Source organism: Sorghum bicolor, chromosome 2 (assembly GCF_000003195.3).
Source record: "Sorghum bicolor cultivar BTx623 chromosome 2, Sorghum_bicolor_NCBIv3, whole genome shotgun sequence".
In the NCBI taxonomy this organism is placed as follows: Eukaryota; Viridiplantae; Streptophyta; class Magnoliopsida; order Poales; family Poaceae; genus Sorghum; species Sorghum bicolor.
Window position 1 is genome coordinate 305,022 of NC_012871.2, and position 18,377 is coordinate 323,398.

The following is an 18,377-nucleotide window of genomic DNA, read 5'->3' on the forward strand; positions in this document are numbered from 1 at the left end:
GTGACGGGGAATCTTGAAAACTTTTTGGTTTTTGGGGTGAACTAAACAGGCTCTAAATAACATGTGACAGCAGTAACTATTGTCAAGCTCCCAACAGATGAGCCCTCCCTGTACTCTTGGTTAGATTCCAGATATATATAAGTACTTGTAAGGTGGCTGCCGGAAGTTAGCTGTTGGTGGCTCCTCACTGTTCAGCTGTTGGCAACTTGGGCATTTCCTCTCCATTTCATTAGAAATAGAATGGTCTGGTCCCCTCCTCTCCTCTCCCTCAGGTGGGTTTCCAGATGTTGGTTGGTTGTTCCTGCAACAATTCAATACATTACAATACAATACAGGAATCAGGAAATATATATGCTTCTTTAGTTTACTGCTTCTGTATGATAAGACGTGCCAACTCCCTGATAAACAATCTCTAGATGTATCTTAACTATATAATAATATATGCAAAAAAAAAAGCAAAGTAATAACCGTCTCCATTCCTCATTGTTCAGCTCTCGGCATCCCTCTCCATTTCTCTAGATGTTTTACTGGTTCAATATTGAGACAGACCGCAGAGGACCCCAACAGCATTTAGACATTCAAATGATTCAATACACGCACAGCTAGCATAACCAACTGATTTCAGTTCAGATAGATCAGAGCCTGAATAATTAAGTAACCAATTATTCGGAGCAACATAGCACCGTTCAGTACAGGAATCATGCATAACCATTTTGTGCCGTGAGGAGCAGACACTAAGCTAAAATCAAACTAGACAATATGCAATGTTGAAGGGCATCAAATGATCCGTCTATCAAATTTACTTGCTGAGGCATCATAGCAATTTTCTCATATCAAACAGACAAACACATCAATTAAACAATAAACATTATGTTAAACAATGGTGGAATCCATTCCAGTGTAGCTCTCCTCCATCGGACAACAAAATTCCCTCCCACCAAATCCTCATGCACATTTCGCATCTTTAGAAACACTGACGTTCTTTCTCGCTATACAAATGAATATAAATTATTACTATCATTATATTATATTATATATATATATGCCTTACAACAGATTACACTAACTGCTACCAGGAGATTCAAAAAATAAAACACATGTGAACCTACAACACTTTGATGCGACCACAAGATCGCAAAAACTCAGCGCTTCACTGACACTTCCAGTTAGCTCTCCTGAATGAATCATCTCCATGATAGGGCAACTGGATCTTGCTAAACTTGTACCAAGAGCACCAGAAGAAGGGAGACCAAAGAAGCAAGCAGCCTTAGCTTCAGGTTCTTGTGGTTCACACCTGCAAAAAGGAACTCTCAGATCTTCTTGTACCTTGCCCAAACAGGGAAGTTTCATCTTCCCCTGGAGCACTAAAAGTATACACCAGAGATCAAAGCAGGACTGAGAGAGCAGAACTAACTCCTACTTTCTCACCATTTTGTGCCGATGTCGCAGCGGGTCGCTCTGGGATATTGACAGCTGCAAACAGAAGCACCAAAAGTTACAGCAGACAACATAACATGAAAAAAAATGGCAAAGACATCCAAGCACCACAGGAAGTCCATGACACAATATAGCTGGAAAGCCTTATATTTAAGCAATTAATATGTCACAAGTACTTGCCTGCGCAGCTAGGCAACACCACAACAGTGCTTTAAATTCAAGATGGAAGAGTTGGAGGGTACAAGCAATTTTAAAATCTCATAGTTTATTGTTAAAAGAAATTCATACGACTAGTTATCTAATGACGAGTCTCTATGTCGACTAGTTGAGATATATTAAAAAATGTCCTTAAGACACAAGAGAAGACTAATACGACAAGAAATTGAGCAAACAGTGAAACAAATATAAAGTATAATCCTGCAAGCATGAAGGTGCATATTGAATCGCAGAACCTGCTTCTACAAAAAAATCATACATTGAGGCATCATCAGACAATTTCAGCATAAATGGGGTGAAGTAATCTAGTGGAATACAAGTATACAACAGAAGACTTCAATTTTAAGTGTACAGAGTAATGTACCAAATAGTAGCATTTAAGGGAAAACCCAAAGAAGTCGACGTGCATGTAAACAGAATTGTTAAAGAGCAAAGTATGTTCAGCACAGCAAGTAGATAACATACACTTGTTGCATGATGAAGATGGTGCTTGCATGGAAGATGGCCATGGAGCAGCAATGTTGTCATTCAGATCACATGTGAAGCTAATCCCAGAAGTGCTGTCGAAAGATGCATCAGAGGGCATACTTGGAAGGAGGCATCCAGATTCTGGGCAAAACAAGAAGACCAATGACTACTAAAGAATAAAATCAATATTCTTTTGAGTACAGCTCTAACATTGATGATGTGAGGTCTAATCTAATAAGTTTGAGCATAAATTATTTTCTGTACAGCTAGGCAATGTTGAAGAATTAATCTGTCAGCTAGGCAGACAAAATATAAACCTACAAAGCCAGATCGCAGAAGCAATTTCTCAACTGGACAAAGTAGTCAATAATAGATGTGCTTAGAATTTTCCAGCTTCTACATGTAGTTCTAGTATGCACAATTTTGCACCCTTCGTTCTCCTTGGACTAACTGATGCTACTTATTTGAATATTCGCTGAGAACAACTTCACATTATGCATGGTCCAACCATCCAAGATTATTTTCCCAGTTAGGGCCTGTTTGTAGGAGTGGGATCCCTCAAGGAAATTTTGAGCTGTATAAACAATTATAATGCAGCAAGACATGTAAAATCAATCGCATTTTGCAAGGAAACATGATACTTAATCTCAGCTTAACCAGAGCATAGCATATCATACAAAAAATGATTTACAACAGATACCATTAGAACAAACTAATAAAAAAACTTGAAAATGTTAGTTACCTTGAGATCCAACTGTTTGCAAATCCAGTAGGGGGCAGTCATTCAAACACAACGGTTGAAAAGGTAAATAAATACTTCATCAGTTCAGTTGCCAACAAATGCAGAGCCAGAGGATAAATATGGCCCTTATGCATAATCAATTGATAGATCTTGAATAACTTACCTTGAAGTGAAAAATCTTTTAGTGTTATTTGACAAGAGCTATAGACATTCGTGCTAACATTCATCTTTTGCAACTTTGCCCCAAGGAAAGAAGCACAATTTAAAGCTTGCAAGTTTGTTATGAAGCTTTGCTTTTGCAAATGGGCTACATAAGTTAACATAGCCTTGCAACATGCAGTACTGTTCTTCATCGTTCCACCACACTCTTTTGCCACCTTACTTGTGTCTGGAAAACTTAGCGGACAAACTGGAGGGATGGAGTAAGAACAGGTTGCTCAGTATAAAAACTACTAGCACTGAACAAGCAGAATAGAACTCAAAATGTAGTGAAGTATTTTAAATTGTTATTAAAGAATTAAAAACATATATACATGTATTCCACCAGGTTCACTAAAACCTAAGTCCAATAAACTTTTGAAATCTAGAACCTGCATAATTATGGCTATTCAAATGCTCAATAACCTTTTGCCTCAAATAAATATGCCTAAGCTTTTGTTCTTTAATAAAAATCATATATATTTCAGTACTACGGCACCTAATAGCTTTGTGGCATATTGCTGATCTGAACACTTGAAGTCAAACCCTGCATTGGGCTCCTATTGAGTTTGACGCTATCAATTTCAAATAGCATGAAAGAGTACCAAATATTGTACTTGGTAAAAGGAAAATTTTCAGACAGTTTTATATGGATTACTCAAGCTATTGCTTTAGAGTATGGTACTCTTCAGCCAAAAAGAAAAGCATAATGTCATTAAAGTTAAATAATCTGGCTTCAGCATTTCCTTTCCTTTATAGACCTGAAAATTTTGGCCTCTTCCACTCTAGTCCATGCTTCAAGTTCAACCGTTTTGGTGCTTTGTGCACTGTGCAGTGTTCTCTGGTTTAACTAAATTATGAACTCAATATTTGGATGTAAGAACTGTTTTCTACTGCAGAAATTCAGGCAAATCAACTTGCTTGGTAAAGAGGCCAATAACATGATGAGTCAATAAAATGTTACATGAACATGGTCTGCAACATCTAGTATCTTAGAAGGTGTGGTCCATTTTAATTATTACTGAGGTAGTACTAACCAAGGACTAAGCTACGAAATTTTTAATATTGTAAGCGAACTATAACAGAAGCAGAGAATAAAGAATATACATTTATTCATTCCAACAAAATAGAATGCAATAACTTAAGACATGGAAACCAAATTCGAATTAGTTATTATAGTTTGGAAGTACCTCCATTGACATTACAGTTAGATATCTGCCTCAACATTTCCTTCGCGGACTGTGGGTCAAGCCTGCTTGACAACCATCTCAGAACTACGTTCCTGCAACTGTCAACCTTGGGGCTCCCAGGGTAGGTCGTCAAACCTCCATCCTTAGACGAGATTTTCTGGGCAGCTTCATTTATCGCATTCTGGCATGTCTGGCTGCAGCACTCATTAACAGAGTCGATCTTCCGACAGGCCTCAAGGAGCTTGGACGAATCAACGACGCTCTCAAACGAATCCACAGTGCTAACAGGGCAGGACCCCTCAGTTACATTCGAGAGGTGAACCGAGCAAAGGCTATGGAGATTATCACTGGCGCCTTGGCTCAACAACAGCTCCTGGACATCCGACAGGCAGTAGTTGGCCACCGTGGGATCCAATGCGAGAGACCCTGTCTGCTTGCTAGACTGCCCTATGAGGATGGTCAGTGTTGCCTGAAGCTGCGGGCAGCAGATGACATTGGCCAAGAAAGGTGCAAACGAGGTGAAGCAGTCGACAGCCGTGGTGGTCATGAGTTTGTCGACAGCGGTAAAGTTGAGTGTGCATTTCCCTGCAAAGCATTAAGGAAATCGACAGGCACTTTCAGTTGGCAGGCCACACCGCCACAGTTGCTTCTTGTTTAGTTGTAAACGAACTGCACGTATGCACTAAACTTTTGAGCTCCCCCAACCATAATAACGAAGCTGGAAAAGACACGAAAAGTAGATTAGTGACAGAGAGTGGAACCTGAGAGCTTTGGCGTGCTGTTGTTAAAGAAGGGCGCGAGTGGTGCGGGAGCCAGGAAGGGAACAAATGGCCTCGGGGAGCCGCTGGGTGAGGGTGAGAGGTCCGGCATGGGCATGAAGCCACTGGGCGGGAGCTCCGGCATGAGGCCGCCGCCGCCGCCGTCATTTGCCTCTGCGCGAACGATCCGGTGAAGCGGCGGCTGGCTCTGAGCCAATGCGCTGCCTGAATCGCCCCACAGCCCCTGCAAACCTGCACATTATCAAGCGAAGAGCACAAATCAGCGGGCTTTGTTGCCGGCAAGGAGAATTGACTCCCAGGCAGTGGAGAGGTAAATTCAGGAGGCAGCAGTAGCAGCCTCCCTGCGCCTGGGAGACAGATCAAAACCAACAAAGCACAGCGCAGGGAACGGAAGATCATCCGGGAGCGAGAAGGAATCCAGGGCCCGTAGAACAGCTGCTGAAATTCGCATTGGGGAAACAAAAAAAAGGAAATAGGAGCAGGAAAGGGAAAGAATCAGAAGCAGAGGCAGAGGCAGATCACGAGGAGGTAGGCACTCACAGAGGAAGGAGAGGGCGGCTACCGCGAGGAGCCGCCCGGCAGGCGCCATAGGGTGGCGCGGTAGTCGGCAGCAGTAGTGAGCGGCGGCGAAGCGGAAGGGGAAGAAGGGGAGGGGGCGACGGCGGCGCTGTCTGCGTGAGCTCGCGAGGAGTAGGAAGTGGAGAAAGTGGGCAGGCAGCTCGCTTTGGAAGGAGGAAGCACGAGCACTACGAAATTGTTTAGTGCACCCGGAGAAATAGCACGTCTCTTCCCCCCACTTTTCCCTCTTTGGTCTTCCTTTCCTTCCAAAAGAAAATGATTCTAAAGTACGAACACTAAAGTCAACTTTGGTTCTAAAGCTCCAAAGAATGTTAAAGATAATGCGAAAATCTAACGATCAATATTGAAATTGAATTTTGCAATATTATTGTTTATGTCTATTTGTGTGTGTGGAGGAGGGGGAGAGGAGCCCATTGAAATGATGTCACATGATAACAAATAGATTTATAATTTCCTTTCCAAAATAGTATTTATAAGTGAAGACCTATCACGGTTTAGTGGAGATGACCTCAATAACTTCTGAATATAGATTTTTCCTTGCTTATCCATAATTTATACGACTCAATATAAATCACGGGTTGCATAGAATGTTGGTTTGCAGATCGCCAGAATGAGGGGAGAACCTAATTATTATTGTAAAAAATGGCATGGCAATAGTTGTAGTTATAGTTATTATGATAGTTTGAGTGAGTGATATAGATAAGCATATCCTTGGTGTTGAGAAATACTACTCCATAGCATCTGGTGTACATTTTTGAGAGAGGGAGAGAGAGAGAGAATAGCATCTGGTGGTGTACATGTGTAGAGGTGGGCGTAGCAAAGGGACGGATGGGGGGGGGTGCTCAGGAATTGATGGCGGCCCAGCCCATTTAATATGCACATTAACGCCCTTCATTCAATCCAGCCTTGCCACCCTGTGCGGCAGCGGTACTCCTACGGGTACATGCCTCGCTGCCAGGTGGGACCTGCCCCCTCCCACCACTCAGGTTAGCTGCCGGATCCGGCGTAGTAACTCTACTCTGGCCCCACCGCCTCAGATGTCTCACTGACCGGTGGGACAGGATGCTGGGTCGCCGGTGGGCCCATTCTGTCATTGCGATTGGGGAATGCATGGCCATAAAACTTTGTGAGAACTGAGAAGAGAAATTCATCACGAGTCAAAATTAGCATGCTTGAGTGACGATGACAAGAGAAAATCGTCAACGCGCGGCGATCCATACACTCGAGCCGTCGAGCGTACGACACATGCATAAGACTATTTTTTCACCGAAAATGTCACTCACCTGCCTAACATGCCGGACTTTTTGTGACATTATTACAAGACGGATTAATTAAACGTCTCTCATCCCGGTCTGTCCTCGTATAAAATTATTTATCACCTTGGATCATGTCTTTGTTGGGGCACTCAACGATGCTCTGAATAACAAAAATCCACATAGATTTAAATGATGTCGGATAAGAATCTGTTTTCTATTTACGCTTGACTTTTTTTTAAGAGATCACCTGGCGGGTGAGAGTTCCACCTAAATATTTTCTATTGATCCCGGCAAACCGGTAATGGAGGGTGCTAGGCAAAGTGGCTCATGGGCAAGGTTACACAGCCGCCAAAAGCGCGGGTAGGAGAAGGGTTGAGAGGAAGGAGTGAAATGATTACACCATTGATGGAGGATCCATCTATCATCTACTTTTAGTCTATTTGCCCATAGCTTACAAGTATCTTGACAGGCAGAGAGGAGGCGTCGACGGCAAGGGCGGAGGCCTCTGAAGACCACGTCGTGTCTGTGCAGCCACAACTGCCGGCAGCAGAGAAGAAGTATCGTGGAGTGAAGCTTCATGGGCGCTGCAGGCGGGAGCTCCAGATCAAGGAGGCAGTGCACCGTGGGGTAGTTCGGGAGCCAGAACCCCAAGGATTCCCAAAACTCCTTGGCAATGGTGCATTTGAATAGCAAGTGGTCGCCTGTCTCCGGAGCAGCATGACAAAGCTCACAAGTGCCACCACTTAGGACGTGCTTCTTCAGAAGGTTAGCCTGGCATTGGCATTAGAGCCTACCGAGCATGAGTTGCCACCCGAAGAATTTCACCTGGGGGTGCGTGGTTCTGCCAGACGAATTTGTAGAAGGAGCAGGTGGAGCCGGGAGAGGTGGTGGCTCTGTAAATCATAGTTGTGTGGAGCTTATTCTCATATGCGAACTTACAGATTCTTTGATTCGGCTCTTCACTCAGGACGGTGGCGTTGAGGAGGGGAATGAGCGCCCTTCTCTCCTCCGCAACTGTTGCAGACAACCTAGGTTGTAGGGAGGAGTCCAAACCCAGGGCCAGCACTTCCGCAATAGAGATCTCTGGGCTCGATCACATGACTGAAGAGAGCCGGGTAGCGATCGTCGAGAGGAGCATCACCGACCCAGTTGTCAAGCCAGAAGGCGATCGATGAGCCATCACCTACCGAGCAGGAGGAGATACACCGGTAGGCAGGAAGAAGACACTGTAAGCCGTCCCAGTGGGAGCCCATGGCTTGCGAAGCAAGTGTAACCATGTTGAGGCCCGATCGTGCCCAAGTAGCCCAAGCCGAATCCCTCGGGTTGAAGAGGCTTGACTTTTTTTTAAAAAATATATATACTTGAGATTAAAAAAAATATTACTTGACTTCCCATCATAAGAATCCGTTTTCCATTCACATAGATTAAAATGTGACAATCCCTGGTTACGAACCAAACGCTATCTAACTTGTGGAGTTTTTCTAGCATTGTTATAATGGCCAAGAATTCTAGATTTTAGACATCTCAGATGATCATGCCTAGTGGTTAGGTGGTTAAAAAAGACATCAATGTTATCCACATTCATGTATACCAACTGCAATTAATACTTGAGATTTTTTTCCTCTATTTTTATGGATTCAGTTAGCACGTAGTAGAAGTGGACCCTTAAACCTTTTTCTTCTTGTAATTAAAGTAGAAGCAGGACGAGAAACACAGAGATGTTATAATGATGTTTTTGAATAAACTGATTAATTAGCTTGTTATTATTACTCTTCTATGCTAGATATCCCATGTTTATGATGAAGGCCTTGTTTAGTTCGAAAAAAAATTGGTTTTTCGACACTGTAGCATTTTCGTTTGATAAACATTGTTCAATCATAGAGTAACTAGACTTAAAAGATTGGTCTCGCGATTTACAGATGAGTTGTGCAATTAATTTTTGTTTTTATGTATATTTAATGCACCATGCATGTGCCGCAGGATTCGATGTGATGGGGAATTTTGAAAATTTTTGGAAACCCCCCCTTTGGTTTCTTTTATTTATAAACAATAAAAGAGAGACCAAGAAGAAATGTGCATTGTATTATTATGTGGATTGATTTATTATATTATATAGATAAAAGAGAGATTTGAAAAACACAATTAAATTGTTTGAGCTGATTATTATCGTAATAATGACAGTGAGTGGATTGAAACAGACCGTTCACAAATTGCATGCCTGAAACTGAAAAACGGAAGGGGGCATCTCCACCTTCAACAGGTCGGTCCAGTCCAGGTGGCAAGCAGCAAGGCAGGCAGGCGTTCCGTGACACCCGTGTCCCCGTGCCGTGAGACGAGACGAAAGAAAAAAAGAGTCGCGGCGGCGGCGGAGTCGGAGCTCCACTCATCATCAATGCCTAGGGTTTGATCCTCCCTCCCTCACTCCGCGCTCCGCTCGTGCTAGCCAGCCAGCCCCCCCACCCACAACCCGCCACGGCGATGGCTTCGCCGCACCCGCTCAGCTGGGCCGACGCGCCGCCCTTTTACTACCACGGGACGACACCCCAGCCGGCACCCGACTCCTCCTCCGACGGGGCCGGGCCGCGCTCGCTCTGGATCGGCGGCCTGCTGCACTGGATGGACGAGGACTACCTCTACGCCTGCTTCACCACCTCGCCCGAGGTCCGTCCCGCCCCCCGACTTGCTGTTTGTTCGATCATCATCAGTTTGGTGCTGGGGTTTTTCATGTCGCTGCGGCAATATACTACTAGTACTTTAACCCAAGCCCCAGGATTGTGGCCTAATCGTCTCAAAGCCACTGGATTGATTGATTTGTTCGTTTATTTAATGGCCGTCGCTTTCCTCATGGGTGTCGTGCACTGCACACATATATTCATATATGCTCAGTTCCAGTCTAGTTTTGTGCCAACCATGTGACCCGTCATCAATTTCCCCCATTTAGGCCTTGTTTGGATGTAGTCGGATTCACGTCAATCCACACGTGTTGAGGTGGATTGGAATGGAACTTGAACTAAATTCCACCCTAATCCACACCAACACACATGGATTAAAGTGAATCCGACAACATCCAAACAAGGCCTTATATGTAACTGATTCATTAATATACTACTACTGCCACTCCATCTCTATTGTAATTGTAATTACCTCCTTATTACTACTGTACTCGTACTATCATCTATCGCGCCTGCCCAAATGGGAGTATTATCCTCCCCTGTTTTTTCCTTTCGTTGTGAAACCAATATCCTTAATCTCAGCATTGCCATTGATGGTATGCACTGCAGTAGCACCTAGATTGCTATTAGTGTTCCACCTATGTTTCCTCATTATTATCCCTATCATGACTCCCAATTTCCACTTGTTCCCTCAACATCTTTGGTTTGTGTGATGCAGCTTCTTTCCGTTGTCATCAGACGGAGCAAGCAGACTGGGCAATCAGAGGGTTTTGGCTTTCTCAATTTTGCTGACCATACCACCGCTGCTCAGATTCTCAAGTCTTACAATGGTCACAAGATGCCTAACTCTGTTCAAGATTTCAAGCTCAACTGGGCCACTCAACAACCTGCTCCCGACAAACTTCCTGATCCACATTTCAAGCTCGACCCGGCCATGCAGCAGGATGTGCCTCAGAGGCACGACGACGATAATTCCTCATCTGAGCATTTCATATTTGTTGGGGACTTGGCCTATGATGTCACAGAATACATGCTACACCATCTGTTCAAGACCCGCTACGCATCAGTGAAGAGGGCGAAAATTATCGTTGACAGGTTCACTGGTCGCTCGAAAGGCTATGGCTTTGTTCAGTTTGGAGATGTCAATGAGCAGACACAAGCACTGACAGAAATGAATGGAGCCTACTGTTCTACCAGGCCTATGCGGATTGGACCTGTTCCCAACAAGAAAAGTACGTACCCGTATGACTAAGTAATCTGTAGCTTCTTTGATTGATTTTAGCTTTCTTTGTTTCCTTGAGTTGCAATGCCTCAAGCATATATCTTTGTGTAGGCTGTTCCTCTGAGTTGCTTCCCTCCAGCATTAATATATTTTTCCTGCAGTCACATTTAAGCGTGTGTAAACTTTTCTAGCCCCTAGTAAGTACTAGTAAAGTAAGGATTATCAGCACTGCTTGCTTAGGATGCCAGTCGAGCCATTTCACTCTAAGGAGAGGTCTTTGTGTACCGCATTGTCATTTCAGTTTCTTTTGGCTCTTCCTTATTTCATAAAGCAACAAAATACAGTGTGTGTGTGTTGTAGGGTTATTTGGTCAAAAGGGCCTCCATGCAATGATATTCCAGTTGGTGGTTTCTCTCCCTCTCTGTTGACCGTCAAAATTTTTTTTGCCTAATGCTAAGACAGTACATACAGATATTTTCGGTACACTTTTGTAATGTTGTTGCATTGCATTGTATTGGTCTATTGCTACTTGGCTTGTGGTGTGTGAATATAAAATACAGATCAGTCAGAAATCTAGAATATAGGATAGCATGCATTAGCATTACATTGTCCATGGTATTGTTGGGTTAATCACGAATACTTGTGCATTCAAGATTCAGAGGAGCTAGTAACTATTATATTAGCCTGAAGTAGCAGTCCCAATAGAACCATTTAATCAGATTTTTTGTGATATGCAGAATTTTCCCACAACAAACAAGGGACTGAGCCTTATCATGATAACAATTCAAGGGTGAGTACATTTTCCGCTTTTTGAAAGCAGAAAGGTAGAACATTTAAGATAAGGATGTATTTATTGCTTGCAGCTATTTGTTAGGCAACTTGACCAAAGTGTCACTTATGAAGATATGATACAAGCCTTTCGTCCATATGGAGAGCTTATTGATGTCAATATATTAGCAGGGAAGGGCTTTGGGTTTGTCACATACTCTAATAGGTAATTCGTTTTCATCATCACAGTTTCAAACAGTAGACAGTGGACCGACCTGCAGTGAATTAGCTGATCATTATTCCTCCTCATGACTTCAAGCTATTATATGAAAACTGTTATATAATTTTTGTGTCACATGTGGTTCGCACACAAACCGCAACTGTAGAATTTGTGATTGCAAGAATTTAAACTTTGGCTGTGCCATGCATCTTTTTAGCTGGCTCAGCATAGCCCCCTCACATGTTCTAGTCAGGAGGACTGACTTACGTCTTTTAGGCCATCAGCAGAGGAAGCCATTAGAATGCTAAATGGAAGTCAACTGGGAGGTAAAGCTATAAAACTTTCATGGGGCCGTTCTGCTGACAAGCAGGTAGTTTCTGTCGCTTGTTTATTTGCTACATAGAAGCTAATTTCCATCCAAGTTGTGTTTGTTTACATGCATACTCTTCCTGCACAAATATGGGCAGGCTCAAAGGAATAGCGGCGGCTTCGGTTGGTCTCCTCAGGATCCCTATGCTTATGCTCAGACCGGCCATCCGGGATATGGATATTACCAACAGCAGCTGCCCGCAGTGCAGGTAAATTTTTTGGTTAGAATCAGGGAGAAGTATGTCTTCAGATCAGAGATTTTAATACATTGCATTTGTTTCTGTAATAAAGTTGAGTATCAGAGATTCATTCAAGCATAATGAGTAGTACATTATATCTTTGTGCAGTGAGATCATGTGAAGAAAGATGTCAGTCACACGGAACAGGATGTAGATGAATTTTTGGTCGATGAAAACTGTCACTTTTTTTTTTTCCTTTTTGGAAATAGCTTCCACCTTTGGTTGCGGCCGCACGACGGAGGCGCCCTTTGATGCCTGGGACGACAGTGTTTGTTATTAGAGACATCGAGAATTTAGCCGCTTAAATGAACCTGTTGAAACAGAGGTTTTGGTTTGCCTGAGTTTTGCTGTGCCATGGATATTACTGTCATGACTTGGGTTCAGACTTCAGAGCGAGTAGTAACTTGTAACACCTGAATGAAACAAGTTGTACGTTTAGGCAGTAGGCGTAGTTACATATTGTTTGGTGATTTTTTGTCTTTTCTTTTTGCCTGCGCCAGTATTTTGCATACATATGCAGATGTTTCGGTTACACTGCCTTGAGGGGGCATCTGTGGCACCTTGGTCTCAGCCTGCCCTGGGCATGCAAGCTAGCTCAAATGTTCTTGGTAGGATTATTACATATTTATATATGACTTGATGTATGTCTTGTCACTGTAGAGCACCAGCACTTGATGAGCCGAGCAGAGGAGGACAGGCCATTCAAAAGCATGTTGCATGCATGCTAGTAGTTTGCTAGCTGTAGCTAGAGGACAAGATGGACGATAGGGTTGAAGAGCAGGTCCTTGACCATTTGCTTCATGCGATGAGTCGGCGAACTGATGCCGTCCCCGTCCTGGTAGATGCAGTGGATGATCCGGGCGAGGTTGAGGCACAGGTTGGCCATGGTCGTCCATGCTTTCCGCCGTTTCTGATGATGAGCAGCAGGGGTCGTTATCGTTACCAACGGACCCGGAGGAGGAGGAGGCGGCGACGACGACGACCTCCCAGTTGAGCGCCTTCCAGGTCTCGGCGATGACGCCCTGGACGGCGTCGCGGGCTTGCTCCTCGCCGGCGCACCAGGGCTCGGCCATGCAGCAGGCGATGGACGACGGCGCGTCCCCTCGCTCTGACTCGGCCTCGTGCGACGCGCAGTCGTTGCAGAGGCGGAAGATGGTCGAGGACAGCTCCACCAGCCTCGGGTAGTCGACGATGCCGCCGGCGCCGGCGCCATTATTGGCCTGCGTCTGCGTCTGCGTCTGCGTCTGCGTGATGGGAATAATGCCTGCTGCGGGAAGTGCATGGAGCAGCAGGAGAGGCCCCGTCGACGTGACCCAGCCGTTGCTGACGTACTCGGCGAAGCTGGGCATGTGTCCCTGCTGCTGCCACTGCGCTTCCACCAGGAACGCCTTGCACAGCTCGTGCCACTGCATGCATTGGATTATTGTTGCATGCATGTATTGATCAGTTCAGTTTCAGCATGCAGATGAACATGATGGATGTTAATTAATTTACTTATTACCGCTTTCTTGTAGAGTGGAAGCATGTCGTATCCATGTTTCTCGAGCACGCGATCTGCCGCGGCGACCGAAGTTGTCCAGATGGCGGAGTACATGGCCTTCATGTACTCGGGGAGGTGGTTGCAGCGGCAGTTCTCCCAGCTGGCGGCGGCAATGGCGTCAGTGAAGGCCTGGAGCTCATCCAGAGTGCCGTACACGTCGTAGATGTCGTCGAGGTGGACGAGGAGGGCGCCGATCTTGGCTAGCACCTCCCTGCACTCCGCCAGGCGCGGCTCCGGCGCGATGCAGGCGGCGCAGAAGAAGCACTCCACCACGCGGTCCCTGGCGAAGGAGTAGTCGCCCACGCCCAGGCCGCTCTCCTTCCACCACCTCGTCACCTCCGCGAGCTCTCGCCGGTGGAGAGCCTGCACCAGGTTGAAGTCCACCTGAGCCAGCTGCAGGATGGCCGGATCGACGACGGCGACCTTCTTGTTATGGTTATGGTCGTCGCCCTTGCCCTTGAGCGACCACATGGCCTGCAGCCTCGGAGCTGTCCAGTGCAACGGCAACGGCAACGGCAGGCGTGTGCAGTCAGAGTCATCGTCATCGTCACGTCGTCCTGCAGCTCGCTTGCCGATAGCCAACGCTCTTGCTTGGTCCAGCACCGTCTCTCCCGGTCCCGGGAAGGCAAGATATGAAGCTTGGTACAGAGCGAGCACTCCGTCGCTGTCAGTTATTACCTTGTCGTCTTCCTCTCTCAATGCACTCATCAACATGTCTGTAGCAGTGATAGTGAAATATACCAAGGCCTTGTTTAGATACGAAAAGATTTTGGATTTCGCTACCGTAGCATTTTCGTTTGTTTGTGGCAAATATTGTCCAATTATGGATTAACTAGGATCAAAAGATTCGTCTCGTGATTTACTGTGCAACTAGTTTTTATTTTCGTTTATATTTAATGCTTCATGCATGTATCGAAAGATTCGATGTGACGGAAAATCTTGAAAACTTTTTGGTTTTCAGGGTGAACTAAACAAGGCCCAAAGCGGGATGACAATTATATATATGATGTGTGTGTTGCAACTTGCAAGAAGTATATATATGTTGTGTTTGGCCTTCTTTTTTTTTGTAATATAATTGTTTACACAAAATATAATTTTGTCATTGTTTGGTTTCAGTTGTATGAATTGTCTATCGTAAGCTGTTATTTTAATTATACTAGTTGATTTGATTGTGCAAGAATATTTCATCATAAAATTCAGACACCTATATAAAGCAACTCACAGTCCCACCTGTGGATGCAGGAATGCCCAGTCCTCGGAGCATTCTGAAAAGAAGCGCAGCTGAATGCAGGTCAAGATGATGCTGCTGCTGCTGCTGGTGCAGTGACAGGAGAATGCCTCTGATCTCTTGGTGGAAATGGTAGGCTATTCCAAGGCTCTGCAGCTGATGGATGGTCCTGATCAGCATCAGCCTGCTTCTGTCGTCGTCGTCCTCCTCTTGGAGCACCAGCAGCAGTCGCCTGACGCTGTCCTTGAGGCTTGCTTGGACTTGGACCAACTCCGTCTCGCTGCTAATATTATACATACTATCTGTGTTGCCATTAGCGACCTGCATATATTAAGTACACAGTACATTACACACACAAGACATGACGACATGCTAATAAAATCCAGGCGTAGCGATTGAAAACGAAGGAATACGTAGACAGACGTAGTACGTACCACTACCTGCAGGAGGTTGGCGTCGTCGTCGTCGTCGGCGGCTTCTTCTTCCTCTGTTTCTTCACTGGCGCCGAGAGGGAGAGGGCGGCGGCTGAGCGAGGAGATGATGGAGTCGTAGTCCCAGGTGGTGGGCTGGTAGTTCGCCGACCGCCTGCGCAACTGCAACACGGGCGGCGGCGACTCCACGTCCACGGCGGCGGCGACCTGTACCTGTTGGCGGTGCTCGGAGTCGGAGCACACGACGACGGGGGGAACCCCAACAACCGAAGACATGATCCTGCAATGGATTATGGATAGATCGAGATGGTTAATTACTAGCTATTCATATATTTGATGAATGTGTTATTGTACGAGGAAACAGCCTAGTGCTGCTGCCTTATTTATAGATGCACGTACGTATGGTATGCACAATCCATGTCTATACACGCGAGCTGTATCCAATAGTGTAGTGCCTTATTGTACCAGAGGATATATAGTTAAATTGAAAACGTGAAAAAGGCACCGCGACAGCAATAGGCTAACAGAAATCCAACCTTGCCAAATGGGATCTTGCTAGACCAGTTGGTCAAGCCTCTAGAGGATGTCCACCGTGATTAGGGTTTAAAAGTCAGGAATAGCAAATTTGTGGTCGACGGTATGGAAAAAAACCTCTTGCCTATCCCGCGTTCCCAAAGCACAGGTACGTGAATTAATTCTCTCACTGAGTAACAGACCCTTTTGTGCCGGTGAGGCATGGAGTTCGAGGGGTTTCTCACACTGAGATATGAGTTTTCTACGTTAAGCACAATAGCTTGGGGGTGTCTTCCCCTCCATGCATAGCCCTAGTTTTTTTTATATCAGTTGAGCCAAGCGGCACTTATACGTAATAATTATATAACTAATGCTATATTATTTTAATAACTACACAATTTTGAATCTTAGATTGTATATTTGACAATGTATAAGTGATCTCAAATAACAAATGTTGTAAGTACTGCAACTTTAATGTTAATTCTCTCCATTATTCGATATTGTTAACCATATTAAATTTGATCTAAAAAATTATATGAAATATTTGACATATAAATCATCTCACATTTAAAAGTTGTCAGCTATAAAATTTTAGATCTCTACAATTTTGACACAAAATTTATCTTGAACTTGTACGGAGAAGTTATGATTTTTTTATAAAAAAACAATGTATCGCTGCAGTTCAAATGACAAACCGGTAGTGATAGATGGCCTATCATCGTCTGTTCATAGCTACAATTGGCAGTGATATATGGTTCATGCGGCTAAAATCAGCAATTATAGTCTAATTTACAAATAGACAGTGATCACTACGGAGAGTCGGCCCGCCAGTTTGCCGTGAGCAACACACGGCAAAGACTGGGTTTGCCCTGTGCTCAGCCCACCACACGGCAAACGCCAGACACACGGTATACCTGGTCTTTGCCGTGTGTTGCACACGGCAAACACCAGACACATGGCGAACTCAAACCTTTGCCGTGAGCAACACACGAAAACAGAGCACACGGTAAAAGCTAACCCCACGCTAACGTCCGCCCACAGCCGTCAATGTTTGCCGTGTGCGGCCATTAGACACACGGCAAAGCCTGGGTTTGCCGTGTGCTTGAGGCTGGCACACGGCAAACACAAAATTTTCCATGTGCCAGGTGTGCAGCACACGACAAACAATGGCCCTCCAAATTTTTTCTTCTCTACACACTCACCATTTATAACTCCTATACTCAAATTTCATAAAATTTGAAACATGTTTACTATATTTTTGCAATTAACATAATTTATTTTTATTTTTCCGGACGCGGTCAAATTTGAACTACGAGTCAGTGAAATAGTTGAAAAAATATCGAAAAAATGATATTCATGTTACCCAACCCTGTCCGAAAACACACATTCAAAACGGAAATAACTTTCGAATGCCGTGGTTAGGAGACGGCGTCGAACGTGCGTCGGTACTTTTCAAAAATTCTAATAAATGCTATTTTATTCCGTAATTCCTGAACTCGTACATATACCATGTTATCATACATAGAGGCCACAGAAAAAGTTTGGAAAGATTTCGAACAAGTTGTCACGTAGGATGTGTAGAAACCAGAGTTTCACAAAGTTATAAGTGAAGGAGCATGAGTTAGAGTAGGATTCGACTTTTATATTTGAGTTTGATTTTAAAACTTCTTCTATAGGCACTACACCACATAGATTGTGTCGTATCCAAATTTAGGAATTTTTCGGAATCATTTGCTATTTCTTAATTATTTTCAGTATTTTAATTGAAAATTTTAAAATTTGAATTTTTTAAATAACCTTAGATGGAAAAACTCTCTAAATAAACTTTGTAGATCTTAAAAAGTTATGAAACTTTGTAGTTGACAAATTTTTATTTTGAAATCATCTTGTCATGCAAAAACTACGTTTGAATTTTTCAAATTTGAAATTCAAATTTTGTAAACGACCTCGGATAGAGAAACTCCCTAAATGAAAATTATAGATCCCAAAAAGTTATAAAACTTTATAATTGATAACTTTTTTGATTTGAAATCATTTAAGATCTCAAATAATCAATATACATATAATTTGGTATAATATTTAAGGATCCGAAATACAATATAAACATAAGTCATAGTGTGTGCTTTGGTTAAAAGCATGGGTTCGAATCCCATGGGCCGCAAATACATAACAAATTTTACTTTGGATTTTTTTTTGGGTTTGTCGTGTGTCCAATCCTAGCATATAGCAAATATTGAGACTTTATCGTGTGTCTGCATGGTGACACATGACAAACCCTGCTGTCAAGCCGTCTATCACCTTTTTTGCCGT

The 18,377-nt window shown here is 44.0% G+C and overlaps 3 protein-coding genes across 4 annotated transcripts; 1 reads left to right on the top strand and 2 right to left on the bottom strand.

The window, feature by feature from the left end:
- On the bottom strand, positions 855-5,772 carry LOC8054491 (uncharacterized GPI-anchored protein At1g61900). Its single transcript, XM_002461251.2, has 8 exons — positions 5,571-5,772; positions 5,013-5,261; positions 4,252-4,836; positions 3,027-3,272; positions 2,864-2,875; positions 2,119-2,262; positions 1,429-1,473; positions 855-1,294 (listed from the first exon to the last, which is right to left on the bottom strand). Exons 1-8 carry the CDS (start codon positions 5,617-5,619, stop codon positions 1,215-1,217), a joined length of 1,410 nt encoding a protein of 469 aa, XP_002461296.1. The 5' UTR covers positions 5,620-5,772; the 3' UTR covers positions 855-1,214.
- On the top strand, positions 9,191-12,778 carry LOC8054492 (polyadenylate-binding protein RBP45). The gene is made up of 7 exons (XM_002459152.2): positions 9,191-9,526; positions 10,256-10,769; positions 11,497-11,549; positions 11,623-11,753; positions 12,024-12,117; positions 12,215-12,325; positions 12,464-12,778. Exons 1-7 carry the CDS (start codon positions 9,344-9,346, stop codon positions 12,464-12,466), a joined length of 1,089 nt encoding a protein of 362 aa, XP_002459197.2. The 5' UTR covers positions 9,191-9,343; the 3' UTR covers positions 12,467-12,778.
- On the bottom strand, positions 12,813-15,983 carry LOC8081578 (alpha-terpineol synthase, chloroplastic). 2 transcript variants are annotated; one of them, XM_021454835.1, is made up of 5 exons: positions 15,954-15,983; positions 15,564-15,834; positions 15,126-15,444; positions 13,857-14,611; positions 12,813-13,761 (listed from the first exon to the last, which is right to left on the bottom strand). In XM_021454835.1, the coding sequence occupies exons 1-5, from the start codon at positions 15,971-15,973 to the stop codon at positions 12,973-12,975; spliced, it is 2,154 nt and encodes a 717-aa protein (XP_021310510.1). In that variant the 5' UTR covers positions 15,974-15,983; the 3' UTR covers positions 12,813-12,972. The 2 variants fall into 2 exon arrangements, with proteins under 2 accessions (XP_021310510.1, XP_021310509.1); XM_021454834.1 differs by having other exon boundaries at positions 15,558-15,834.

Excerpts from the sequence above, each read along its gene's own strand:
- LOC8081578 (XM_021454834.1), bottom strand. The coding sequence starts at position 15,973 with ATGGATTGTGCATACCATAC. Across the intron at positions 14,612-15,125 it reads GGGCATTCCTGCATCCACAG|ACATGTTGATGAGTGCATTG; the intron begins GTGGGACTGTGA and ends TCACTGCTACAG. Across the intron at positions 13,762-13,856 it reads TTCCACTCTACAAGAAAGCG|TGGCACGAGCTGTGCAAGGC; the intron begins GTAATAAGTAAA and ends CAATGCATGCAG.
- LOC8054492 (XM_002459152.2), top strand. The coding sequence starts at position 9,344 with ATGGCTTCGCCGCACCCGCTCAGCTGGGCCGACGCGCCGCCCTTTTAC. Across the intron at positions 9,527-10,255 it reads GCTTCACCACCTCGCCCGAG|CTTCTTTCCGTTGTCATCAG; the intron begins GTCCGTCCCGCC and ends TGTGTGATGCAG. Across the intron at positions 12,118-12,214 it reads GCCGTTCTGCTGACAAGCAG|GCTCAAAGGAATAGCGGCGG; the intron begins GTAGTTTCTGTC and ends AAATATGGGCAG.
- LOC8054491 (XM_002461251.2), bottom strand. The coding sequence starts at position 5,619 with ATGGCGCCTGCCGGGCGGCTCCTCGCGGTAGCCGCCCTCTCCTTCCTC. Across the intron at positions 5,262-5,570 it reads AGCCGCCCTCTCCTTCCTCT|GTTTGCAGGGGCTGTGGGGC; the intron begins GTGAGTGCCTAC and ends GATAATGTGCAG. Across the intron at positions 1,474-2,118 it reads ATCTTCATCATGCAACAAGT|CTGTCAATATCCCAGAGCGA; the intron begins GTATGTTATCTA and ends TTCTGTTTGCAG.